Source organism: Trichoderma aggressivum (genome assembly GCF_033847375.1).
Source record: "Trichoderma aggressivum f. europaeum strain CBS 100526 chromosome Unknown scaffold_014, whole genome shotgun sequence".
NCBI classification, from domain to species: domain Eukaryota; kingdom Fungi; phylum Ascomycota; class Sordariomycetes; order Hypocreales; family Hypocreaceae; genus Trichoderma; species Trichoderma aggressivum.
The window spans coordinates 763,307-790,182 of record NW_026946380.1 but is presented as its reverse complement, the minus strand read 5'-3'; the positions used below and the strand labels follow the sequence as shown (position 1 = coordinate 790,182).

At 46.5% G+C, this 26,876-nt stretch overlaps 8 protein-coding genes across 8 annotated transcripts; 3 read left to right on the top strand and 5 right to left on the bottom strand.

The window, feature by feature from the left end:
• Positions 1 to 363: 363 nt before the first annotated feature.
• On the bottom strand, positions 364 to 1,284 carry Triagg1_4627 (uncharacterized protein; the record flags this gene model as incomplete). The annotated part of the gene is made up of 1 exon (XM_062899051.1): positions 364 to 1,284. The coding sequence occupies one exon, from the start codon at positions 1,282 to 1,284 to the stop codon at positions 364 to 366; it is 921 nt and encodes a 306-aa protein (XP_062756644.1).
• A 3,231-nt stretch (positions 1,285 to 4,515) lies between these two features.
• On the bottom strand, positions 4,516 to 5,205 carry Triagg1_4626 (uncharacterized protein; the record flags this gene model as incomplete). The annotated part of the gene is made up of 1 exon (XM_062899050.1): positions 4,516 to 5,205. The coding sequence occupies one exon, from the start codon at positions 5,203 to 5,205 to the stop codon at positions 4,516 to 4,518; it is 690 nt and encodes a 229-aa protein (XP_062756643.1).
• A 4,678-nt stretch (positions 5,206 to 9,883) lies between these two features.
• On the top strand, positions 9,884 to 10,705 carry Triagg1_4625 (uncharacterized protein; the record flags this gene model as incomplete). The annotated part of the gene is made up of 1 exon (XM_062899049.1): positions 9,884 to 10,705. The coding sequence occupies one exon, from the start codon at positions 9,884 to 9,886 to the stop codon at positions 10,703 to 10,705; it is 822 nt and encodes a 273-aa protein (XP_062756642.1).
• A 550-nt stretch (positions 10,706 to 11,255) lies between these two features.
• Positions 11,256 to 15,452, bottom strand: Triagg1_4624 (uncharacterized protein; the record flags this gene model as incomplete). The annotated part of the gene is made up of 4 exons (XM_062899048.1): positions 11,256 to 13,363; positions 13,616 to 13,676; positions 13,727 to 15,174; positions 15,260 to 15,452. 4 exons carry the CDS (start codon positions 15,450 to 15,452, stop codon positions 11,256 to 11,258), a joined length of 3,810 nt encoding a protein of 1,269 aa, XP_062756641.1.
• A 1,292-nt stretch (positions 15,453 to 16,744) lies between these two features.
• Triagg1_4623 (uncharacterized protein) lies at positions 16,745 to 17,125 on the bottom strand (the record flags this gene model as incomplete). The annotated part of the gene is made up of 1 exon (XM_062899047.1): positions 16,745 to 17,125. One exon carries the CDS (start codon positions 17,123 to 17,125, stop codon positions 16,745 to 16,747), a length of 381 nt encoding a protein of 126 aa, XP_062756640.1.
• A 1,710-nt stretch (positions 17,126 to 18,835) lies between these two features.
• Triagg1_4622 (uncharacterized protein) lies at positions 18,836 to 22,188 on the bottom strand (the record flags this gene model as incomplete). Its single annotated transcript, XM_062899046.1, has 5 exons — positions 18,836 to 20,013; positions 20,451 to 20,626; positions 20,699 to 20,829; positions 20,898 to 21,699; positions 21,758 to 22,188. The coding sequence occupies 5 exons, from the start codon at positions 22,186 to 22,188 to the stop codon at positions 18,836 to 18,838; spliced, it is 2,718 nt and encodes a 905-aa protein (XP_062756639.1).
• A 1,666-nt stretch (positions 22,189 to 23,854) lies between these two features.
• Positions 23,855 to 25,129, top strand: Triagg1_4621 (CAZyme family GH5; the record flags this gene model as incomplete). The annotated part of the gene is made up of 1 exon (XM_062899045.1): positions 23,855 to 25,129. The coding sequence occupies one exon, from the start codon at positions 23,855 to 23,857 to the stop codon at positions 25,127 to 25,129; it is 1,275 nt and encodes a 424-aa protein (XP_062756638.1).
• A 615-nt stretch (positions 25,130 to 25,744) lies between these two features.
• Positions 25,745 to 26,847, top strand: Triagg1_4620 (uncharacterized protein; the record flags this gene model as incomplete). Its single annotated transcript, XM_062899044.1, has 3 exons — positions 25,745 to 25,850; positions 25,938 to 26,469; positions 26,529 to 26,847. The coding sequence occupies 3 exons, from the start codon at positions 25,745 to 25,747 to the stop codon at positions 26,845 to 26,847; spliced, it is 957 nt and encodes a 318-aa protein (XP_062756637.1).
• Between the last annotated feature and the right edge of the window lie 29 nt (positions 26,848 to 26,876).

The window sequence follows — 26,876 nt, the reverse complement described above, 5'->3', positions numbered from 1 at the left end:
AAGTCATCAGATGCACTTGTAATACTCCGTGGAAGACTCTTATTTATCTTCGAGCTCAAACAACTCGATATGAGACGCATTTTCGTTCGATAATCTCGAATTTAATCATCTTCAAAGTCTTTTTCTGTCACTGGGCAACAGCCGTAGCTGCGATTATGTATCAGATATTTTTTGTCTCAAAATATTTTCTCTTCCAATGAATTCATATCCCAACTAAGAATTTGTCCTAGAGGCGAAGGATTTTGCTGCCAAAATGAACTGGTGGAGTCATTTGATTGATACTCACAGTAAATTCCTAGTTCATAAAGAGTTCCATGCTTGTAACAGACTTCTGTCCTATAGTTCCTTTGGATTATTACTCATTTATGACAACTCGAATATTTTTTCCTCTTTGGTAGCGCCAACGAGCAGACCGCTTTCAATCTCTATAAGCGCCCGTCGCTGTGCCACCTCCCCGTCCCAGTTCAACAAAAGCAAAAATGTTCTCCCTGTATCTTCATCATCTTCATCATCTACATTATCTTCATCGTCATATTCAGCCTCCAGCCGTCTCTTCTCAAAGGACTTCGCACTCCAGTCGTCCACCAGCAGGATTAGCGCCGGGAATGGTTTCTCATAGCCTTCCTTCAGTTCTGGAATCTCGGAGTCCACGTCAAAATCAAACGGTACGCTCCATAGACGCCGCGCTAGGTCAAACTTGCTCCCAATGTCTTGAGCAATAAACTGTCCGCCCTGAATTCGAAACAGGCGGAATTGCACAATGTGCCCAATTACCAGGAGGCGGTGCGTGGTCTGAGGTAGCACAAATGCGTCTGGATGGGACGCTATGAAATCAGATAGTGATAAATGCCGGCCGCCTTCATCGATTTGAAACCTTGCATAGTCTAGGACGCGCCGTGGGCCATCAACGCCAAGCTCTTTCTGCCTCCAGATGACTTTGCCGAGCGTTGATGCCCAGCACCATGTGGGAAAGCCGCCCTTTCTCCTTCTCTCAGACTCGGAAGACCGTTTTTGCCATGCCAGGCCGCCTGCAAACGCAGCATTGGGACTAAGATTTTGGTTTTCCATAGTATCAACGCTGCTATCGTCTATAGCGAGCGCGCTGGCTTTATTTTTCTCGGCAACCCACCAACTTCTTGTCGGAAGGGGGATTCCCCAGAAGGATCGCCACGGTTGACGGTTGAGGACGCCTCGGAAAGCGTTCAATACGTCTACCTCATAAGTCAAGTTACGTTTGCTGAACGCCTCCATATGTGCTTCGAACGTGTTTCCACTGCCAACCATTCGCGCTCTGTCAATTTCGTGGCGCTGAAAAAGATCTGCTTCTATTACCACCGAGGTATTTCTAATGGCCCGGTTATCTCTAAGTGGCACCATTGAATGTTTGACAGACTCAGAAGTGCCCATTGTCTTGCAGATGAAATAGATCTGCTGTTTCGTAAATACCAGGCAACGGCGAGAAAGAATTCCTTCTTGGTACGTCCATGCACGTGTCAGCCAAAGAGAGTCGGCAAGGACCGTCGATATAGGAACCATGCTTGATACAAGCAATGTGCCGTCTGATGACATGGACCATGGTTGATTCTCTCGTGGAACGGTTGAGACGCCCGGAAGGCCCTCAGAACTGCTTGAGCACGAAGCTGCAATAATGGTGACCGCTGAATTCTCATAGATGTCATCCATTTGTGCCACTTGACGCGATACATCAGCCGGATCTTGCTGGTCGATACAGTACTTATCAACCCACAGATAGTTTATGCCAACATTCAAAGTGAAGACGATGGCATCTGATATGAGCTTTGGGAAAGGGCCGGCGTCACCATTGAGCTGGCCAGAAGTCCCCCAAACGTAGCTGAGAGTAAGATAACTGTCCTTGCCATTCCATGGCACAACTTTGCTCGATCTGCAGTCAATAACCTTAATATTGTTCGCAAAGGGCCTGTCAGTCTGCTTTGTGCACTGTGTAGAGCCGCAGCACAATCAGTAAGCCAGGTTCGTATTAGGGTATAGTTGATTCCCTGCCGGACGAGTCGCCCGGAGAGTACTGAGGAGCCCTGATCATTTGGACTTTGAGATACGGGTAGGATAATCGGGCTTTCTTCGAATCTTGCTTTCGTGATGGCTATTGAATTATATTCTTGAATCTCTGGCCCTTCAACGATGGAGAGCACAACTCCACAAGGCTCCACCTCGTGACCTCCATGTCCGCTTTCAATACCAGGGAGTGCTCTTAGATGACATTGCTGAGACCCCAATTGCTTTTGTTGAACGGCAGCAAACAGTAGACACATGCTACAGGAGCTTTTCGATACATCTTGGGTAGCAGGTTTAAGTGAGGCAACAGAAACACCGTAAGCACTTTGCGGCGAAGTCCCGAGATCGAATATACTGCTAAACTCGATGCTCCGACATCGGGAGCAGAGATCTCCCACCTTAGTAGTAGGGCCTGTGTATTCAGTAAAGTTCAAGACAAATGAAGGCCCCGTGGGACTCGAGTTATAGGCCATCAGCGAGTGCAAATCAACAAACCCATAACGAGAGCTCCAGACTATGGGACCCTCCATTCTCTAAAAGCCTCGAAAGTGACTGCAGATGATTCTCTTTCATCAGCACAGCTTCGGTTTCAACATACAAACTGAACTTACTCTAAATTTGCGAGAGTTTATGGGAGCGTAGGGGCGACAGGAAGCACTTTGTTGCAATACGGCCGAGAGTTGATGCCTTTCGAAATTGCAAGTAGCGATTTAAGAGGCGATAGAAAGGAGATGAACTTGTTATTTTGTACAAACCATGGGAACGAGGTATTGATATATACGGCAAACGATCCTTCAGATCTCCAACCGCACTGGAATATATCGTGAAGCCTATGAAGTACAACACAAATGTCGTGATCGTTTTGGGAGGGCGGCCAAGAAAGAGCAAGAGTGAGGCAGTGCGCCAGGATTATCTCTGACATTCAGCAGAAAATACATGTAGTCCCGATTGTTTACCCCTCTCAAGGCGATTGGTCAGTTGGCAATGCAACATACATGTACTTGTTCATTTACCGAAGTGCTAGATAATTGGGTAAACCACCTGCATGTAGGTTAATAGGCGTTTTTTAGGGATGGGGTTCATCGCTACCTACATGTAGGTAGGGATATTCAGCCTACATATGTAGCCTGTAGACTATGGGAGTGGCTTAGCAAAAGTCAGCTAAAGACTAGCAACACGTTATGCCTCCTTTAACAAGAAAAAAAGAGGAAACAGAAAAAAAGAAGAAGAAAAGAGGAATTCTCTCTCCCCCTTGTAAACTACCCGTAGCTATGTCTACAGGTGATGAGGCGGTCACGGAGCGTGGCAACAATACATTCCCAAGTTGGGCTGGGACTGTCCGCTGAGGGTACCTTACTTCATGTCACAACTGCCTTTCGGTTCCAAGAAACCAAGAAGCTGCATCTCACAAAAAACACTGAACGTTCGGTAAACTCACTAATTGATCAAAATTCATTGGATTCTAAACCGCCGGCAAACGCCAGTAATTTGGCGCTCCGATAGAAGAGCAGGCTATCCGAACCCCAAGTCGACAATGGCCACAGTCAAACCAATACATGCCTATCTACCTTTCTAGGGGTCGAAAATGACTTAATTGTAAGAACGAGCTGAGGTATTTTCAGGATTTGTATAGTTCCACTTGTAGGATGTAAATTGAAACGGTATCAAGAGCCTATTAGAGCCCGCACGGTCACAGGTCTGAGTCTGACATCGCGATTGGGCTTACATTAGGCTCCGAGGTTACATTAGCTGGCCTGCAGATTGGCTCAGCGATGCTTGTCTTGGGAACTTGTTGATATAATCAGAGTCAGCGCAATCCATAGCTGGGCCTGGAGAGAAGTTTTTCTGCGTGAACATCATTGCTATCTTCTGAGTGCAGTAGCGCCAACCGCGGGATCTTGCTTTTAGCTTAGGTTTACGATTTAGGACCGGTATTGACCTAGACTGATGTAAATGTGTAGATTAAGTATTTTACTCACATCGGCTTGGATGCGCGTCGCATACAATGTTAGCTATAGCTGGGATCAACTATTGTGTACGTCTCGCGCTGCCGGTTCGGTTGCTTCAGAAAGCGGAACCATGTAGCTCCAAATTACAAAAGTCCAAAAATGCCAGGCCGTGCATCTCGATTAAGAACTTGACGGGACCCCGAATTTTTCACTACATGTACCTATGGTCGTATGTGCTTGATCTTAGGGGCAATGGGCTTTTAAGCTGGCAGAGTTGGTAAAAATGGTAAAAAGAAATAAGAACATATAACAGCTGGTGTTTGCTAATGGTTACCCATTTCGCTATTTCTATCATTTAATCCTCATGGCTCATAATATTGCAGCCTAGCACCTTTTGCACACCTATCCGAGCGATAGGCCATTTGTTTTCATGCGTCTCAGGGCTTTCGACTTCTGTTATCTAATATATCTGATCATAGCTACTTAGATTCCATATATATTCCCAGTGTTTTTCCACAGGATATTGTAGGCATCAGTGGCTCTTAACCACAGCGAGGATAAAGCCAGTAAATACCGGTGTAGGTATCATCGAATGGCAAGCCACTGTCGGCATCAGCGTGGCCTGAACTCGCTCATCTCTGCCAATCTGTGTCAAGATAGTCTCTCCCCCTTCCTCCTGTCCATTCTTAATCATTGATGGAATCACATCATCGAGAAAGACACATCCACCTGGACGCGTCAACTTGACCGCCCAGTCGAAGTGCTCCCACTGATCTTCAAAGTCCGCGTCGATAAATACCATGTCAAACTGCCTCCCTTCCTCCGCAAGTTTCGGCAATACATCCAGCGCTGATCCAAGCAGAATCTCCGCATCGAGGCCTTTGACATTCTCCAACGCCGTGTCCCGGTGTTTTGGGTCGATTTCGATACTGGTCACCTTGGCTCCTGCTTCCGCAAAACATATGGTTGAATAGCCCCCCAGCGTGCCAATTTCGAGAACTGACTTGACTTTCATGAGCTGAGCGAGAATGGATAGATGTTGACCAGCCATGGGGAGAACACTGATGGGTGGAAGGCCTTTGGCTGCCGAGTTGGTCAAGCATTGTTCAAGCTTGGGATTGGGACGGAGTAAAGCGGATTGAGCTTGTACGTCGAAGTTTGAGGCGAAGCGAAAATTATCATAGTTGAAGACAGCTTTAATTTCTGGTGTTATGAAAGCCATATTGAAGTGGTGTATTGGTAAGAGCTGAAACTTTGCAAAGTGTCCGATGAGGATAATGAACCTTGAACAAGATCAAGCAACGCTTCCAGCATATATATACTTATTTCGGAGTTCTTGAAATGCCGATAGGCCGCGTAGAGTATATACGACATCCCTCACATCTCGGAAGGAGTCGCATATGTTAGGTGGCGAAGTATGGTAGGATGAGCCCGACATGTTCTAGGAGATGTGTTCATCGGCTTCTAAGACAGATTGGACTAAACGAGGCGGGCTCGTTCAACTCTCTGGATCAGCGAACCCACCAACACGAGCAACTCAACAATGCTACGTGCATAATTTCCTATTTGACAAATCAAGGACTGACGGCTTCAATGTCCGAGTTCCCTATTCGGAGTATTACCATAAGGAGCATCAAGATGGCCCCGCATTTGCCGAAATCTCGGGGTTCCGCATCGCTAGATCCGGCTCGTTTAGTCTTGTATGGTTTAGTCTCCGAGATATCAACGCCCCGTCTTGTATAGTCCGATCCAGACAAACCCGATCACCGATTTCGCAACCACACGACAACTCCCCTACATCCCACAAAGGTCGTGTACCCTCCCGCGATTATGGAACCGGCACAAACGTCTGGCTCATCCTCCCATGAGGCAAAGAGGACCGCTCCATCGCTACTTGACTGCACCAATGTCTTCATTGTCACACCCGGTTCAGAACAGGCGTTATGCAAGATCCCAACCAACTTGGTAGTAGATCCATTCAGGCAGAAAAGACTGCATCGCAAATCCAAGCGCGGATGTGACCAGTGCAGGAAACGTCGAGTAAAGGTTGGTCATTGTCTAACGGGCGCCACATTACGTTGACCCCGGTCTCCAAATGCTGCTAACCTGCGTCGTTCATATACACAAGTGTGATGAGAAAGTTCCAAGATGCTCGGCATGCACCCGCCGACAAGAGCCTTGTAGCTGTCGGGCGTCTGGTAGCCGCAGGCGAGAGGTTGAAAAATCGCAAGAGATCCTTGCTGTTGACCAAGTGCCCCGGAGCGTCTCACAACAGCACAAGTTGGTATCGGATGAAGTAGTCAACTTGCTACACATGAAGCTCTTTCACAATTTTCAACATCAAACGATCCCTACCCTGCTCTTTGACTCGGGTGCCTGGGAAAATGCCATGCAGCAATCTTTCAGCTTCCCCTCTCTAATGCATGCCATACTTTGTGCGTCAGCGAGGCAACTGTCGTTTCTCTTTCCCGACGAGCACAAGTATGCTACGGCAGCGACTACTCATTTGATAAAGACACTCTGCCTCTTCCGGGACGACCTTTCTAGTAAACTCACCCCGTCCAACGTCGATGCATTCATGGTCACAACAGCGCTGCTGCACATGGAGATGTGGTCCAATGACGAATTTGTGGTGTTTGGGCCTGACGGGGCTATGTCATATGATCCTCTTCAAGACCGTCTTTTCCAACATAGCCTGGGTGTCTTACACGTATTCTTGAGTTGCACTCCCCTCTCCTTGCAGGGGTCGTCACCATTGATGCCGCACATTAAGCACAGCTCTCGGAGTGTCCTGGTCAATGCTGCAAAGCTGAGTAGAAAGTCACTGGAGAACTTCAGGTGGTTTTTCTCATATGAACGGCCTCTCAGTCTATCCCTCCTTTCCGTGCCTCTCCCCTATGTTCGCGATTTCGACCTTGCCCCAGAAGATTTCTGGACCGTTGAGATACCAAAGCTAGCGGAAATAGGCCCCTCTAAGTCTAAAGAGGCAGGCTATTCTTTGAAAGGGTATTATGGGATTGTGGATCGCCTTTGCCTCATATTATCCTTTCTTCCTGAGGCACAAGATGAGGGAAACGAGGGCCTAAGCCCCGAGTTGACAGCAAACCTCTCTCGATATCTCATCATATTCCCTGTTCTGTGCGACCAACAGTTCGTCTCGATGGTGAGACATGGGGACCCTCATGCAATGGTCTTGTTGTATCACTTTTATCGCGCCGTAAGGATCCTTGTTCCTTCAACAGAGCATTGGTGGGCACAAAGAAGGGCTAGCTTGGCAGAGACGGCGATACAGCAATGGCTGTTCCGAGAGTGTGCCAGAAACGGGATATCAGTTTGAGACAAAATTGCTTGGATCTCACATGAAATATCTTTTTAACTCTTTCGTCTCGTTCAATTTACTCCTATAATAAACAAGCTCTCTATAAATTCTGATAATAATGCGCATCGTGAACTACGTCTTCAAAACCTGGAGAGCTAGATTACGATACCATAGACATTTTGTTACTCATGGCTTCACACGTGGTGCTCCTGGCTCACTGCCCTCCGGCACAGGCACCAAAGCCGACCTTGTATAAATATGCCTGGCACCCTCCAGATTAAAACCTTCGACGCAGCCACCTTTGACCGCAAGTGAAGGCCTAGGCGTACCATCTTTAAAGACAACCCGATGCAGGATACGGACGCCACACACCTTGCAGAAATAGCACTCTACTGTGTTGCCGGAATCTGCTCGCCTAGCCCACATGCCAATATGTTGTTGTAAATGTTTGGGGAATGGCCACATGCCCTCAGATGGAAAGATGGCAGAGGTACCAAATGCGGAAGCCGATTGTTTCTGGCATTCTGTGCAGTGGCATACATATTTGCTGAGAGGCTCAGCGCGCGAGGCTGTGAGGGAAATGGTCCCGCATTGGCAAGTTATCTTTGGATTTTCGCCTAACTTTGGGGGCATATTGGGGTGGTGGCGATTAGATATTGATGAGGTCGGATGGGTTGCGCCCCCGAAGTGACTCGTGAGATTTGGCCGCAGTAAGCGGGTTGATGGCCGCAGTGCAGTCCGCTGCCGAATGGCAAGTAGTGAATATGCTTTTGAGGAGTTCATTGAGGGTAAAAGAATCAAGACTGGTTGGATTCAAGATGCCAGATTCAGATCGAAAATAAATTCTTTGGGTTGAGGCCTACCTAGTCATAACTTTGGTGATGTAACTAATAAACGCCGACGGACTATTCAATAAAGTAGGCACCGTTGGAATAACGTTGTTCCTTTGAGACGAAGATCCTTGAATTCAACGGTGGTGAGAATCTTAGCGCCGGGTTGGTTAACCACTAAAAAGGGCATCATGTAACTCCAAATTTGGAGTCTTGGGATGCAAATAAATGGAAAACATCGCACTCAAGAGTAGACTTTGACGTGGCCCCGAATTCTCCACCATCCATGGCCGTACGTGCCTGAATATGTAGCAAATATCATTGTAATGGTATTGTATTCAGATGCGTTAAAAGCGTCAACTCGTATTCGCCAGTCATCACCCTGCCGGTTGCCGGCTTGGTTACAGGGGAGCAGACAAGAAAGACGCGCCAGTTATGGAATCTCATAACCTCGTGTTAAAGGTCATGGTTGGATTCTCAAATTTGTCTTTCAAGATGAAATCGGCCTTCAGGCGTTGATATAAAGCTAATGAGTGAAACTACCTATATGTCGATCTCTCTCTCAAGGATCTCACCCCTGCTCAACTCTGTTATTGGTCATTGTTGCATTGAGTAATATGGATATTTTGATTTACTAGTCAATCATCGACATATGATGAACCAACGTAAAGATCAACAATCTGATAAACTACCATTAAGATTAACGACATGTCAGGCCAGTAACACGAGATTTTCCGTCGCAATTTGGTGAAGCTGGACAAGAGAAAGTTGCATAATACCATAAATCCCGAATTGACCGAGACTTAATCAGCGACAAAACGTTATCTATAAGCTTCAAGCTCTAGCTGCACGGCACTAAGTTGAAAGTTCCCGTCGAAATATCCCCGTGAGCTGGTGCGTTGCCGTGGACCAGCCAGCACTCTCGGTAGTTGGTTCTAATACAGATTCCGATTGTAAGTCGTAAAGGCCAGTCCATACCTAATGTAGTAGAGATTTATCACACGAGTTGATATGCTGATTCTAGATCTACAGATTCTGATAGGAATTCGTTTAAAAGTGAAGCTATACCTATTCTAGTCGAGATTTATAATTTATAACACGAGTTTACTTCGTATACAACTTGTCCCCACTAAGGATAAGGTAAAAGAAACCCCTGTTTATGATGCAGCACGCTATGATGCCTGCAATAGGTATAGGTGTTAAAAAGAGAGCAGTTCTAACAATATCATTGGGTCATTAACGAGCTGGCCGGTCTAGACAAGGCCATTTTGCTGCAGTCAGCACAAGGGTTGACAACCAAACAACGTAGACAAGGAAAGAAATACGAAGTTTACAGAGACAACAGACGACTCAAGAATATAGAAAGTGACCAGTCTTATACTCTGCTATAGATTCTTCGTATACTATCTGGTATAGTCTTGCCTTGCAGGCTTTTCCAAGGAAGTTTTTATTTATCAGGCTTTGTAATGTCGCCACTCAGGTTCACCAATGGCGTTACGTTGTTAGTCTGTTGAAGTCGGATTGGTTACGATACGAAGCAAGCAACTTTAAATTGTAGAGACATCAGTCGGTGTAAGATATACTGAGGAGGTTATAAATATATAAAGTTCCTCTTGAAGCCTGTTTAATTCAGGTCTCTACCCAAGCAAAACTGGTGTAAATAACACTCAATGATCCATTATCATCTCAATTTCTATAACCTCTTATAACTTTTTAATCTCAGTTTATCAACTTCATCTGCAGCATTCAAGATGAAGCTCGGTGCTTTAACTACAAACCTGCTTCTGGTGGCTACCGCCTCCTCGGCCTTCCCTCTGTCTGCTCGCAAGCAGGCGGCTATGGATGCTTTCCGTGCAAGGAGATCTTTACGTCGCTCCATTGCATCTGGACCCGGCGTCAATAACACCGGCGGGGCTGTGGATGCAACCTCTTCTAACTGGGCGGGCGTCGCCATCTCACAGCCAGGCGTCACCGAGGTTTCCGGCACCTTTACAGTACCACAACCCAGAATGCCACCTGGTGCTGATCCCAATCTTGCCCATTGTGGTGTTGCGTGGGTGGGAATTGATGGGTGGACGAACGGCGATCTCATCCAAACTGGTGTTCTCTGGTGTACCTATATCGACAACTCAACCTTCTGGTACCCTTGGTATGAGTATCTCCCTGGCCCCATCACCGAAATCGATGGGGTGAATGTGACTGCTGGATCAGTTGTTTATGTTAATGCCAAGAAGACTGGCACTAATAGTGGAATCACGACATTGACGGTCGATGGTGTAACTGCAACCCATGAGTTTACCGGGGAAGAATATAGCTTGCCCGGCACAAGTGCTGAGTGGATTGTCGAAGACTACGAAATTTGGTTCGGAGACCCCCCTTATGCTCCATTTGCAGACTTTGGAACTGTTACGTTTACTGGAGCAACCGCCGTTGTCAACGGAGCCACTATTACACCGGGCGAGGGCGAGTGGCTTATCGTTGACCTAGACCAGGGTAACGGATCCATCACATCATCAAGTTTCTCTGGCAGCACGGTGACTGTCAGTTATATTTCAGATTTCGGAGCAAATTGAGTCTCGGAAATATCGCATACTTGTTTCGGAGAGAATTATGAAGGGCATTAGTTCTGGACATGCTTTTTTGGAATACAGGTATCAATACAAAGGTGCAAAAATCCTATATGAAGAAATCCTTGATACTTGATGGCGTTTGCAAATAATAAGCTGCTCGACTGCATACGAGTATCGGCTTTGTAAACCGGAGGCCTCCCTGTTACTGTACCGCATTCCTCGGAAAGCTCCAACAGCAAAGACATCGTTTCATAATATAGCAAAGCCCTTTAATATACTCACTGGCGTACTCAATATGACTAGATTTTAAGGAATCTCCTATATCACATGGTCGCATATATCTGAGACTACATATAGGTAGCCACAGTCTGTTCAAGTTGCCATCAAACCGTGTGCATAGGCCTCCTGTGTGAATGAATTTGTTAGTCCGATGCTTTCAGTAGTGTATAGTTGAAAACCCCTTCTGCTGGGTTGCCATTGACTTACTACGTAACATTCTTGCCAAGGACCGCACGCAATATGCTTCCGGCCTTCTTATAATCTCGAAAATGTTCTATACCCGGATGTATCTGTCCGATACAAAACCTAGAATCAATACATTTCCTGAAGAGCATCCAATGGCAAGTTTCTGCGTAGCTACTGCCGACCTCACAGGACGATATTCTGGTGGCAGCCAAAGGAATCTCTGGCCATTGTGGTCGACCCAACATCTGTCCTCGCTAAGAGCCCACCCGGCGTCTTTGGAGTCGTTCCAATACTCAAGATTTCCACTAGGATTTGAGCGCTGAGGCAAGTCATCCAGAAAAGCGATGGTCCTGTCAGTGATGATTGCTGATTCGTTTTTAAACGACAAGTGAGATGTCACTTCCATTTCGTACGTATTCAACAGCGCACCCGTTGTCACATCCCAGTGCCATAGCATACCATTGTGGGAATTCGACAGCAATTTTTTGTTGTCAGGCGAGAACGCTACTGACAAGAGCCGATCTGTGTTGCCTTGAAGAGTCCAGAGTAACGCGCCGGAAGCTACATCCCAGACCAGCGCTACACTGTCATCGGATGCTGACGCGAGTTTTCGGCCATCAGATGAGAAGATAACCGAGTTCACCTTACCAGTGTGCCCTTTGAGTATATCTCGCACTGCACCTGTGCGTCTATCCCAGAGCAGAATGGTACCCTCATATAGGGCTGAAGCCAATAGTCGACCATTCGGAGAGAATGCCACTGAATCAACATGGCAAGTATTGCTCTTTATGGCTTTCAAAAGTAACTCCGAGAGCCCATCCCATGTCTGAAATATATCAGTGATTACATCCGAGGGACGCGGCGTCTTGCCTATACCCCGTAGCCATCTCGTAGGACCCCTTGAACGTGGCACCAATTGTGTATCATCTCTTCTCGCTACCGAGTTGCTGTGTCTTGTGCTGCCGTATTTTATGCTGCTGTCAAGGGTCATCAGTTGTTCAGCTGTTCTGGTATCCCAAAGCCATACTGTGCCATCGCTAAATCCTGCCGCAAGCACTTTGCTATCAGAAGAGAAGGCTACTGAGCAGACTCGGCTCCTCAGACCTTTGAGCTCGTACTGCACCCTGCCCGTGCTAGTATCCCAGAGAAGCAAGGTTTTGCTGTACGATGCTGATACCAACTGTTGATAGTCTGGTGAAAACGCCATCAGAGTGACTCGGCTTCTTTGAACAAGAGCCTGCTCTGGCACTGTCGCATGTACATCCCAGAGCCGAAGCATGCCGTCGTATGAGGCGGATGCTAGTTTTTGACCAATAGAGGAGAATGCCACTGAATTCACTTGGTTCGTATTTCCTTTCAAGGACCGTATAAACATGCTCGTGGTTGGATCCCATAGCCGCACCATGCCGTCGCCGCATCCTGCCGCCAGCGTTTTGCAATCAGGTGAGAAGGCTGCCGACCACACTCGACCAAAATCGCCGTTGATAGTTTTGTGTTTCTCAAGGTCCCGTTCAGAAAGCCTCCGAAGATCATAAATGTATACCGAATCTCGCTTCCCAGATGGTGCTGCGGCGTCATATGTTGTAAGTGCCAGTTGTTCGCCATCCGGCGAGAAGATTGTTGACCAGACACGACAATTGCTACCTTTAAAGCTTCGTAACAGTATCCCATTTGGAACATCCCAAATATTTACGAGTATTCTTCCACTCTCCTCCAATACTGTCGCTGCTTGTCTTCCGTTAGGCGCAAAGGCTATTACGGTAACGTTCGCTGTCTCAACGAAGGCCGATAATAACACACCCGTTCTCACGTCCCAAGACCATATCAAGCCACCCGCAGATGCTGATGTTACATGTCGATGGTCGGATGAGAATACTACTGAGAGAACCGGACTGTCGTGCTTTTTAACATTCCAGACCATCGCGCCAGTATCAACATCCCAAAGGCATACTCTGCCATTGTGAGAGCCTGATGCCAACCTTTCACCATTTGGAGAGAATGCTATTGATAAGACTTTGCTTGAATGTGCTGTAAGAGACTTCAGTAATGCACCAGTATTTGCATCCCAAAGAAGCACCGCAAAGTCATCGGATGCAGATGCCAGTTGTTGACAATCGGGAGAGAAAGATACCGCATTGATCGAACTGGTGTGACCTTCAAGGATCTGCAGGAGCGCGCTCCACTGGCTCTCGGTTGCTGGAGTTGTCGTTATCCATGGAGGTTGTTCATGCCGAAAGTTGTGTCGTATTAAACATTGCGTTGGGCTGTATATTAGCGCCGAGGAATATGTCTGAAGAGGATGTCTTTCAATGATGGGTCGAAAGTAGAGAATAAAACGGCTGGCATCGTGAGCGAGTGCAAAGCATTGCGGACTTATATCGGATCGTGTCTAGGAGGGTTAAGATTTCAATGCTTGTAATGTGACTGAAGTTTGACGTAGGCACTTACGGAAAGAAGCTGTTCCAATTTCGCTACCGCTAAGACGCCGCTTGATATGCTTCTTCTGAGGCTGAGAGCTTCTAGCCAGTATAGAAACTTTTCTCCCAAAAACGCATGTACTATGCCGTAATCTTGTAGGTCACCGAATACTCTGGCGTCGCCATGTTCTTCTTTCCTTGTTTTCTCTGCCTCTTCTAGATGATCCACCCAATAGACACACGAATAGTAAACGCCATCTAATGGGCGTTCGCTATGATCTTGGACCTTCTCAATGGAAACTGCGGGGTTGAACAAGCTGTATACATCTCGTCTGAGTACTTGAGACATAGCTTGAAGAGATCTCGAGAAGATAGCATGATGCGTGTAACTGATCCCGAGAGGAAAGATATCTCGAGATGCGTCTCCTGTTAGGAACTCCTTGGCCGACTGATGTATTATATAGACAATGCCGTTCAAAATGGAGAGAAAGGATCCACAGAGTTTGGCAACTTCCGCGATGGACTGAGGTTTGTCTGAAATACTATCCTGGATGCCGGCCAAAAGACCTAGTTCATCGAGTCGAAGTGGTCGATATGCCACAACAGCGGTGGAAAGCAGGAGCCAGCATTGTTCTGCTATTCGTCGCCTATATTTCTGGATTTGCCTGATCATTCTTCTGTATAGTTCCTTTAGACTCTTCGGCAATTCCTTCACAATATGTTGTACCTCCCAGCTCGAAGCCCCATCAAGCTCCCCAATAACAAGCGAAACCCACAAAAAGGTGCCGTGAGCCTTTTGTCTCATTGCATCTCTAACTTCTGCTTGAAGGTCCTCATTATCGGCAATTGATGATAAATTAGCAACCCGCAATTTAATATACTCATCAACGGACCGGGATACGTGTTCCGCGTTCTCCTCGAGACTCAACATAACCAAGTGTCGGTTAGACCTTATTCTCCGCTCAATTTGAGGCTGGTTGCGGCTAGAGATGATCCACTTGACGCGAGATGAAGATGAGGCCTGGATGAAGTTTAAGAGTTTGGGCAAATCGCCCGGAGCACATTCGTCCAGCGCGTCAATGATCAAATACGTATCCTTCGACTGTAAGTCTTGTAAAATCTCCGTCAATATTCCAGAAACGGCAAACCAGGCGTTTGTATCTTCAAAGAGTGCTTTTCCGGCGTGGTCATGCTTCTTTTGTATTCGCTCGATGAGAGATGGTTGCTTGTCAGCAAGGAGGTAGATGAGCCCTCGAAACAAAGATGTAGCGTCATTACTACGTGCATCGGCTGCCTCGCAGAAGAAGTAAGACACTAGCACACCAGACTGTTGATTCATAGATGGCTCTAAGGCTGTCAATTCGTCGATGATTCCACAGAGCAGCATCGTCTTGCCCTTGCCAGGATCACCTTTAATCCACAACACCTGGGTGTTTTCAGTGCGTCGCCATCGTTGGTAGGCGGCATTCTCGAGCACCCATTGGTATGAGCCTCGCAAAAGATACCCTTTGCTCTGCTCGATGCGAGCCTTGTCGTCGCGGGGATCTGTGGAGCGCAGGTCCACGAGGCATTGGTGTTTGTTGGTACTACCTGAGTACGAAGTTCTTCAAATCAGCCGAATATCATTGCAGTAGGCAGCGGCATATTGATACCAGCTGTAAAAAGTTGCCCTTACCTGGATTGTAATGAAAATTCACAGATGCATTGAAGCCAACAGCGGATATTTGGCTGCCGGTATTGTTGTTCTGGATACTCCCAGAGCCGTCAAGTTGGAACCTAGAGCTGTCACCTTGGCGAATCCGAATATTGTCTCCAAAGACGTTGTCCGAGATATTCATTCTCTTATGTGCTCGCTCTCGGTCTGTCATGGTCGTAATTCAGGGAAGATGCCGTCAAATGCATGACATCTTATAAATCATCGACATAGCGGGATAAACACGAAGGATGAACAACCTGCATCGCTTCTGCCTACAGCCTTGCGACCTTGCGGGGTAATAGAATGATATACGGTAGCACCATCGACCAGTAAAATTTCAGGGAGGATTCAGGTGTGACATTCTTAGCTGAGATTGCAAGAGAGTACAAATGGAACACTTTTTCATATTGGCAAATGAATTGACGATTATCGCAGTAATCATCATTGTTTCCCGGATTTTGAACCACCTACACCTGCTTGTACGTTTTTCACAATAGATGAGCTACGAGAGAAGCATGTCGGAAGAAGCGAAGAGAGTGGGGGGGATCTAAATTGACGCTTTACAGAGGCATTGGCAGAAATGACTATGATCATTTTAACTACTTATAGGTCGTCAGTCCGATACGATCGAGGAGTTTCCCTACACACACCCTCGATCTCGTATTGGTTCAGCCTGAAGTGATGCGGGGAAATGGGTAGCCAAAGTCCGTTTCGAATCGAAATTATTGTAACGGTATTCTTAGTTCCAATTACATGTAGTTTGGCGCATTATTGCAAGCTTAAACGCCTCTAAAAGCAGAGAGTAAACAGGTACAGGTACACAAACGGTTGGGTTACTATCATATACCCATGCTAATTGTAATTGCCCGAATCTTTTTTCTCGATGTCATGTAAATGTGTAGACAGAAACTCCTAAGCATAATGTGTGGACATACTTATAAACAGCTAGAGAATACACCTTTGAAGTACCTCAACTAATACCAAATACAACATCAGAAGCCTAATCCGGTTGATCGCTACAAGGGCAGAAAGAGAGCAAGTCAAGGAACTATTTGATCTACCAGCTGTCGCTGCGTTTTGCCAAGAACGCAGCAGCGCGAGTCATTTCGACGAGACAACTTCCCCTTCTTGACTAGTCGAAGGACATTGTTACATGTCTGGTCCTTTATAACACTGGTCCCCTACAAATAGCCGATCATACCATAGTAATTGCTACGATTATGATAACTGGCCTAATCTTTCGCCTTCTTGGCTTTGCGGTATGACGTATTATAACAGTTGTGCGAAAATGAAGATAAATAATTTGATATAGTAAATCGTTGTGATTAAGAATCGACCCGCCCGTATGTATATGTTCTAGTAGCGCTATTCTAATGAATGCCCAAGATAAAAACCAAGAACCAAAGACCAAGAACCCAAACCCCAAAACCAAACCCCTTCTAAAATCCCGTCTTCGCCTTAAGCTTAGACCTTGATGCAGCTGATAGTGAAACCAGTCTCCCAGTCCAAAGGCGTCTGAGAGAACTTCTGGAAGTCTCGCTCTGGGTCAGCAATGCTGGCAACTACTTTGGCGAAATCCTTCAATACGACACAGTCCACATTGGCGAAATCAGAAGTGAACTGCAGGCTGGTGACGAGGAGAGTGCCATCCTTGGCGAGATTGGTGTTGGCGTAAGCCTGTCCAAGGCTCACTTCAGATCCATCAAGGGGGATGAAGGCGTTGCCGTTTGCTCCAGAAGCATCGTTGGCAAACTGAACTTGAACAGTGCCTCCGGATCGAGGTGCCGGAGCTGCAGAGACAGCAAGGGCGAGAGTAGAGAGAGTGAAGGCAATAGCGGAACGCATTTTGATGAATGTATGAGTTATTGGTTGAAATGTGGGTTGAAAGATGTGATTGAAAAGATGTTGTTATTTGTAGTGATGATGATGTTGTTGTTGTGATTGTTGTAGTGATGTTGTTGTGAGTGATGTAGAAGAACCGCTGAAGAGCAGGATGTAGAGCTGTTTATATAGATGATTTCCTCGCTTTTGACAACACATTTTGAGTATATGCTATATATAATTTGACATGTACAGAATAAGCGGATAGCGGTGTTCCGTGTACGAAGTAAGTTGAAAAAGATTGAAGCCTTCCGCACAAAGCCACAGCTAGCTTGAGGCTAAAGCTGCAAGAGCTGCCAGACAATAATATGCCAATGCGCTTATAAACTGGATAAGCGCATTTGCTATATTTACTGAAGCGTGTATTACTGTTTAGGTAACCAGAGTAAGTAAGGTCCGAGTATAAGCCACCTTGCTAAGCCGTTGCTTATGCTGAGGCAGAGTGCATGTCATGTGCGCTATGTGCTCCTTAGTGTACGCCACAGCTGATATAACACGAGAAAACAGCGAGCCAAAATAAACGAACAACTCCGCAAGAAATAAGCTGTTGGACGCTTTGATGGAAGTGGAATAGCACGCGATTGAACACATGGCATCTCACGAGAAATTGCTTAGCAAACACCATTTATATCAGCAGGCTAAAAATAGGACATAGAAGCTTAAACTAAGAGCTGGGCAAGTTCATCTGGAAATCGAACAGCGCCTCAGCCAAGCTTACATTGCTTAACTAGATCACTTTGCTTCCTCTGCAGACTTCTAAGCAAAAGGGTTACCTTTATCCTTCATCACAAACAGCTCAGACTTGTAAATTCCTTCGGGGACCATGTGTGGCCCCATTTCAAGTGAATCATCCGAATGTGCCGTTCTCAAAATTGTAAGGCATAAACTTGGGCAGACACGCATCGTCATCTCGTGGCTCCGCATACTGTACAGGCTGTAAGACTTGTGCCAAGAGCTGACAAGCCATTTTGCGCATCGACATGTCTGGGCGCCACTCTATCGCCCTAGTAGTAACCGAAGCTGCAGATGAAGTGGAATGCTATGCTAATACCGAGAGCTGATCGCGCCATTGTACATGAGTCAGTGATTCTCGGGGAGTTTGATTACTGAAAGAGGGAGAAAGCACTGAAATAGATGCGGGAGCGCAGGATTGCGGACTTTGGAGGGGAGATCGAACGACGGTAAAGAACATGTAATTGTGCGGGATCCTGGAATTTCCCAAAACCAATGTTCGTATATGATGACAAGATTACAAGGTGTATACCGAGGCACTACGCCAAAATTTAACCAGGATCCGCAGGATCAGCCTCGTATAATATCCTTTTTTAAATTGACTCTCCCTGTCGTGAATATAGAAGAAATGACAAGATACAATAATCAATTGTGAATATATTTGCGTTCAATACGAAAGACGTCAGAAAGAGTAGAAGCCACATGGAGAACATTTTGGTATTTTCACTGTAGTTATACCAAGACATATCTTTTCTCAAGGCAGTGGAGGCTTATCTTGATATATCTCTGTATTTCGAACAATCCCCGATAGAATCTTTCTCATAACCGAATTCATGAGGACGTTATGGTGCTCTGTACTATCCATCCCTGTTATATCAATCACGTTGTTTATACAGCGAGACGGAGATGAAGAATAAAATACCGTAGCACTCGCCAACCCATTCATTCGATCTCCTGGATCTTTTGAAAATAATAGTCCCATCCTATCCATTCATCATCCTCATACGGTTCTCTCTCAGGCTGAGGACCCCAAACAACACCCACATCTTCCGCAGCTGCTTTGCTCGCTTCACCAGCTCGAGAAAGCTCAGAGTGGACTTCACTCATTCTCCGGACCCAATAGCCGTTCCAGAAAGTAATCATACTGTCAGGTCCATCCGTAGCCGCATCAAAAGTCCCAGAGGCGTGTGTTTCAAACTCCTCTATTAATGACTCCAAGAGTTCCAACAGCCCTGCATACTCATCCTGTATTTCTGCAATCTCCTCTGCATCCAATCTTTGCGGCCCCCAAAGCCCCTTCTTGCACCTACATGTATGCGCAATGCCCAGCGCATTGAAGGTAGTAAACCGTATCGCGGCATAGTATTGTTCCCTTCGCAATGTGTTGCCGTACTCTTTTAGATATGTAGTAAAGGATGTAGCAATATCAATCTCGCCATCAACCAGTATCATATGCTTCAGCCTCACCACAAAAGGCGTGCAGCCTCGGAGAGAACATCGACAAATGCAATTATCAACCGAATCGTCCATCAGCATCCGTTCTTCAAGCTCACGTACCAGTTCTTCATCACCTTTACATGCGCATCTGTTGCGTGGCCCTTCATCACCTAAAATTGCCAGGATGAAAGCATCTGCAATATAGCCAGTCCAGGGAGGCGACCAATGCTGTATCCATTCACAAATGGGAGCATCATGATCCAGCAACCATTTCACAAATGGTAAACTTATACTGTGATCCGACCAATCCATAGTCGGCTTCCATCTCTTGATCAGGACTTGAAAATTTGTAATATCATAGAACCCTAAATTAAAATAGATATTCGCATCTTCGGCAGTGGATAGTTCGTGATAGATAGATCTGTTGTGTTGGTTGGGAGAGTTTTTGACTGTGTCATCTTCCACATATGTAGCCAAAGGTCCAAATCCAATATACCCTCTCTCCCGAAGAATGTAATCAATTTGCATAGCGTATATATCAAGTACAACCGGCCTGTGCAAGCTGAAGCTGTCGGTTTCTATGGGCGAAAGGGACTGTTGCGCGATTAACTTCAACTTTTGCCGACGTTGTAATAGCGATTTGGCTAGTTGGATTTTGCAATGTTTCGAGGCATAGGCAATTACTGTTTTGTCATTGCCACTCCTAAAGTCTCGATATGGTATAATCGGACAACCTCCCTCCAATAAAATCCTCAGAGGGAGTGTGCATCGACATGAGGTCTCATCCTGGTTCTCTCGTTGGCCGCAAAGGGTTTCGCTAAGAAGAATGGCATATCCGAGGACCGTATAACCACTGTTATCTGTTTGAACCAAATGCCGTGGATGGCTTCTTTCGACTAGTATTTGCAAGCACTTGGGATAGCCTACGGCTAAGTGAAAGGGAGTCTGACCAGAATGATATGCTCTTTCTTCAAGGCATTCTGGATGTGTCCGTAAAAGGCGGCATATTTGTACTTGATCATTCGATATGACTGCCATTGATAATGGACCGTGGAATGCTTAGAGAGCAGTAAGTCATAAGAAAGGGAGGGATGACGCGATATAATCCCTAGTCACATACCATCGACTACTCTTAGCATTGTAGCATAGTAGTTAAAAGTTTGAGCAAGTTCCTGAGGCCGCAAATCATGGATGAAATGGGATCGATATGAACCATGGATATCCGCATCATATGGGTAAAATGCTTCGACAAGAGGTCCTGATGAAGGTCTGGGGATCGCAATGTTCAATGCTTGTCTTTTGAAATGTATTAGTCGTGAGAGATACTGGAGCTTTGTTTTGGTATGTTTTGAGCATCACGTTACTTACCGTCCCTGCAAGTCCAGCAATGATGCCGATACCTGTCTCTTTACAAGAAATGTAGCCAAATGTGCAATGGGTAAGCAGTAGGCTTCACCAATTTCATTGTTCCCAAGCATTATATAGATCATATCGGATGACTGTTTTAAAGCTATTTTTAGCTAAATCTCCCTCTACTAGTTAGGTTTTATGAAAAGTCTGTACTCACCACCTCAGCTACCGCATGGAGCAGAGATTGATTGCATGAGTCGACATCCTTCGCGCTCGCTTTGCCCAGTCTGAAGAGACATTCAAGTTTCTGGCTTGCTGAAAGAGCCAAATTTTCCCACTGAGCCTGATCTTTTGCTCGCTGGGCCTTCTGCATGTAGCGGATCATACCAACACATTCCTCTAAAACGGATATGACACGGAAGGCCGGGGACACCATCCGATCAACGGTTGCACGATATTCGAAATTCGCGCCGAGACTTTGACCACCTGCACCAGTACTTGTGTATAATGTGATTATAACGGCATTTTTTATCAAGCTCGTAACCCTTAAGCGTCGGGTTCGGCTCCGTTCATCGCCATTGCTTCTGAAATTCTTGCAGCCTTTGTAATGTTCGAAACGAAGTATTTCATCATCCCAAAAGTCCCATGGCAGCCAAGAAATTCGCTTAGTCCTGCGAACTATGCGACGCCGACAGGTACATGAGCTCGCTTCGGCTATAGGAGCCGTTTGGAGGACATTGTTGGTAGATATTGCGTTTTCAGAATACTTCTCCAGGCCGGCACACAGCGCCGCTAAGTTACTTGGCTTGTAGGCGAGCTTGTAAATGGCTACCCTGGGATCTGCCTCGTCAAGTGCGGCTGCCCCGGCGGTGTTATTCTGTTGAAGTCGATCAAGTAAATCGTCTAATTTTGTGTGTAATGTGGAGATATCGGAGTCAAGTGCGGCAAGGCTGCTTGATGCCTGTTGGGATGCGGCTTCAAGTTTGCCCAACTTGCTTGTTGCCAAACAGCTGTAACTGCTATTAAAATTTCGTCTAGTCAGTAGCTATAGCACATTTAGGCCAGTAGACATCTCACAGTTCAAGATTTTGAAGAGCCAGATCAAGTGTTTCTTTAACCGCCCCAAGTGATTTTTGAATTCGGCAAAAATCTGGCTTTTGAATGGGGTATTTCAACTTCTTAACTTGTTGCTTGATTTTGTCTTGTGGGCGTGCATTAGGTGAGAGGCTATCTGAGAAACGTGCCGCGAGCTGCTTCAGGCTATTAAGCTCAGCTTCGCATGTTTGCATGGAGCTTAAAACTTGAGCGGCGGCTGGTAACGTGGAGGGATCCAAGGATCCTTGTGTTAGAGACTCTCTGAGAGTCCGGAAGACAGACTCTAAGCCTTGGGCTTGTCGGTCAATAGAGGCGAGGTCCTCATCGCGATCTTTGAGAGTGCCGATATAGGTCGCGATGACAGAACAAACATGGATCCCTTGCGAAACAACCCCGATGGCGAAATCAGTCATCGCTTGGCTTCGGGCGATACTTGACTAGCAAGATGTCATGTGTCTGTGTCAAATATTGTGATGAGGAGAATGAAATCAATTTCTTGCTGAATTATCTAGCTGATAGGGATTGGACAAGAGATGTGGAATGTATTTAAGTTTAAACCACTGAACACTGAACTCCCAAAGGATCTAATCGAGGCGAAAGCAAGCCATGTTTATGACGTGGAAACCTGGGATTAAGAGGGCTCAAGGCATTCTTCATGCAACGCGACCACCGTTGTGCAAACAAAAGAATGACGATATTGGCGATAGTGGTGCACGACAATTTGAGACATACATGTAATACGCGAGTGGCAGTGCAGTTGAGCGACTGCCTATCAAAACTCAACATTACTCGGTATAGTGACTTCTGCCTAACGCTATAGACCAATGCCAACATTCAGTGCAGAGTGCAGAGGCATAGGGATCGGATATAGATGTACAAGGGAACCAGATCACCAGGCCATAGTGGTGGTTGTTGGCTTGCCTATTAGGATAGCGACGCTATATGCACGCATTTGTTGTTGACGATGGAGGCTCTTACCGTCTAAATCTATATAGTCATTTGACGCCATAGTAAGTATTTGAGCTGTTTGTTCAGTTGCTCCTGAAAATGGAACCATGCAACTCAAAACAAACCATCCCAAGGCTCTCAGAACGGCAGAACCTGAATTATGATAAAGAACTCGATAGTATCTCGAACTTTTCGCTGCGGGCTATTGTGTCTATTTAGATTTTTCTCATAAGCTCTTTTTATGAATGATATATGTAATTAGATATCAACTTCTGGTGCTATAGGCTGCCCAGACTATTGCGACTCTTATTTGGCCTCTCTGGTGCTGTTACGGGTTACACTACAATACCCCTCTCATCTTCCTAAGAAACGAATTGACTGTCCTTCATAGCCCTAGCCACTCTAAGCAGGAGAAAAAAGAACGAGCTTTAGCCAGCGATGCCTCATTTGGCTGAATTAAGAATCAACGACTTTTCTAATTGGCTAATTCTGATTCGGATCTCAAAGGCCGTGTAGGGTTACAGGTTATCACCAGAACAATTTTGCCGCCCGTCGACAGCGACAGGGTTTATGGTGTATTACTCCGAAGCGCATTTCATTTCTACTTTTTCTTTGGGGAAAAGTCTCGACTCTGGCTACCTAGTACCACATAAGACTACTATTTAATTTCGGCAATATTCCGTAGCTAGGGCCGATGTGACTTGGGCCGCCCTCTCGTCCGAGGCTCAATGGCTGAATGACTTCAATTCAGCCATAATTCCCCCAGCCGCCGCTGTGAAAGCGCCGAAAGTATTCGAATGAGATGCTATTGATGCATGCACTTTACTAGAGTATAGACAATCCAACTCCATGTCGTTTTGAAACATGACCATGGCACTATTGTTCCGCGCAGTTATCCAGCCAGGGATCTCATGTATCCAAGGCGCTTCTCCAATGTCACCTTGATAAGTTAATAGCCTAAACAGACATATATAAAGCAACTATGAAGTCCAAGATTTTTCAGGTAGTGATAATGTCATTGGGATCTCCCTTAGCTTGAGTTGAATATCTATTCTTTTCCATTTCTTGAAATCATAAAACAACGCCAAGAATCCGTAGCCTCTTCACATCATCTCTACCACCAGAATTACCATGACAAACAACAAGGCTTCACGGCTGCTTGCAGCCTACCTATATCTCGGAGCAAGTGGTGTCGTAGCACAGCAACAGACTACTTGGGGGCAATGCGGAGGAATAGGCTACAGTGGCCCGACGAGCTGTACTTCTGGGACAAGTTGTTCAACATTGAACTCATATTACGCCCAATGTATCCCTGCTACTGGTATAATCACTAGCACCCGCACCACTCTTGCGTCGACATCAGCAACAACAACATCAGCTTCAAGAACCACATCAGCAACATCGATTCCACCGCCCAGCTCGGGTGTCCGGTTTGCAGGTATCAACATTGCTGGATTCGACTTTAGTTGCTCAACTGATGGAACCTGCAACGTGTCTGGTGCCTATCCGCCACTCAAGAATTACGATGGCGCGAACAACTATCCAGATGGTGTTGGTCAGATGCAACACTTTGTGAATGACGACCATTTCAATATTTTCCGCTTGCCCGTCAGCTGGCAGTATCTAGTGAATGCCAACCTTGGCGGCACCTTGGACGCCACCAACCTGGGCTACTATGATCAACTCGTCCAGGGATGCCTTGCCACAGGTTCATACTGCATCATTGACATACACAACTATGCTCGCTGGAATGGCAAAATCATTGGCCAAGGCGGCCCTACAAACGCTCAATTTGTTAGCCTTTGGACACAATTGGCGACAAAGTATGCCTCGGAGCCCAGGATATGGTTTGGCACTATGAATGAGCCGCACGATCTCAACATCACCACCTGGGCGGGTACTGTACAGGCTGTTGTTACTGCAATCCGTAATGCGGGTGCTACCTCGCAATACATCTCCCTTCCGGGCACTGACTATCAGTCTGCTGGACAAATCATTTCTGACGGTGGCGCAGCGGCTCTATCTGCCATCAAGAACCCCGACGGCTCAACAACAAACCTGATCTTTGATGTTCACAAGTACCTGGACTCGGATAACTCTGGTACCAACTCGATTTGTGTTACGGACAATGTCGACAGTGCATTCGCGCCACTAGCCACTTACCTTCGTACGAACAAGCGTCAAGCTATTCTGACTGAGACTGGTGGTGGCAACACTCCTTCGTGTGAACAGTACATGTGCCAGCAGATTAAATATATCAACCAGAACCCCGATGTTTACTTGGGATATGTTGGATGGGCTGCGGGCTCGTTCGATCCAGGATACCCGCTGGCTGAGACTCCGGTTCAAGCTTCAAGCGGTACTTGGACTGATCAGCCTCTGGTGTCGATGTGCTTTGCCCGTTGATGAGATTTTGCATATAGCACAGATAGAGTCTGTATAAGATGACTCCATGTCAATTCCGATATGTATATATATGGTAGATTGAGAAGAGGCATGCTGCATTGCCTAGAAGGTAAAATAACATAACGACTCAATAACTTGAATGGAAAATTGAACGCAAATATAAATATTGAAGAACTACTTATATCATAGAAAAGCATCTAGGCACTTACATGATGGATGATTCTTTGCCGCTTACCTTATACCATTTATTCTTTTGATATAATTATATATGATTAGTCGAATACGCCATTTTTGATTCCATCATTCGTTGGAAATTGAATGCTCCGCACTTATTGAAAAAAAAAAAGGAAAAAGAAACGAAGTTTGTGTGAGCGATGCCGCTTCATCTTCAACAATCTGCATTTCCCGATCCGGCTGCTCTGATCTCCGACAACCCCGCATTGGAATAGGAAAGCGGTGAGAGCGCACAGCTCCGTCATCCTGATAGTTCTAGAAGATCCCATCAGATACCCACTCTCCCAAACAAAGCCCATAGCTCCCAATCGCCGTTGCACTCATTCCTAAAGCTACACGATATACGCTCTTTACAATATACAGTCATCTCTACAGCTCACCATGGCGCAAAAGTGTGTCCGCCAGGGCTGTGGCAAGGAGTTCACCGACGCAGAGGCAGAGTGTCACTATCACCCCGGCCCACCCATCTTCCACGAAGGGCAGAAGGGTAAGAAGTGCTTTCGTCTATACGCTTTTCATGATGGTTCCTCCTCCTAGCTTGCGTGTCTACTTAAACTGACCGGCTCGACTCTAGGATGGAAGTGCTGCAAGCCGCGAGTGCTGACTTTTGACGAATTCATGAACATCCCTCCTTGTACGACCGGCACACATTCAACGACTGAAAGACCTCCCCCGGTGGACGAGAAACCTCCGATCGACGAGGCTGCCTTGGCACAGAAGATTTCCGAGGCTAGCGTATCTGCTCCAGTTCGATTGCCCATCCAGCCGGCACAGCACATTCCTACTCCGCCTCCGCCTCCCCCGGATTCTGAAGACGACGATCCGAGCTTGGACATTCCAGATGGAGCCGAATGTCGCCGAAAGGCATGCAGCGCTAAATATAGCAAGGGAGCTGCGAGGGAGGCAGAGCGGTGCGTGCACCACCCCGGCGTCCCAATCTTCCACGAGGGCAGCAAGGGTTATTCGTGCTGCAAGAGGAGGGTGCTGGAGTTTGACCAGTTCATGAAGATCGAAGGCTGCAACACCAAGGACAGACATCTCTTTGTTGGCAGCGGAAAGAAGGACAAGGCCGATTCCGGCAACGAAGAGATCCTGACCACAGTCCGGTGAGTTGTTCTAGAGCTCGATTTTACGAGGGCGCCCATCCCCCTAACTGAGTCCTTAGGCACGACTTCTACCAGACCCCCACGCAGGTCATTGCGTCACTTTTCTTGAAGAAGATCAAAAAGGAAATAGCAAAGGTCGACTTCAAGGCGAAGGAGATTGACCTGGACCTTACGACTAGCGACCCAACCCCGAAGAGATACACGACGACTGTGCCGCTGTTTGCGGAAATTGATACGGAAAAGTCATCTTTCAAGATCCTCGGCACGAAACTGGAGTTGACGCTCGTCAAGGCTGACGGATCTTCTTGGCCAGTTTTGCGAAGCGATGAGCAACTGACGGGCGAGATTCTTCAAATTGGCCGGGCGGGCAAGGTCTAGGTAGATAAGAAGACTGACATGGGGGTTCA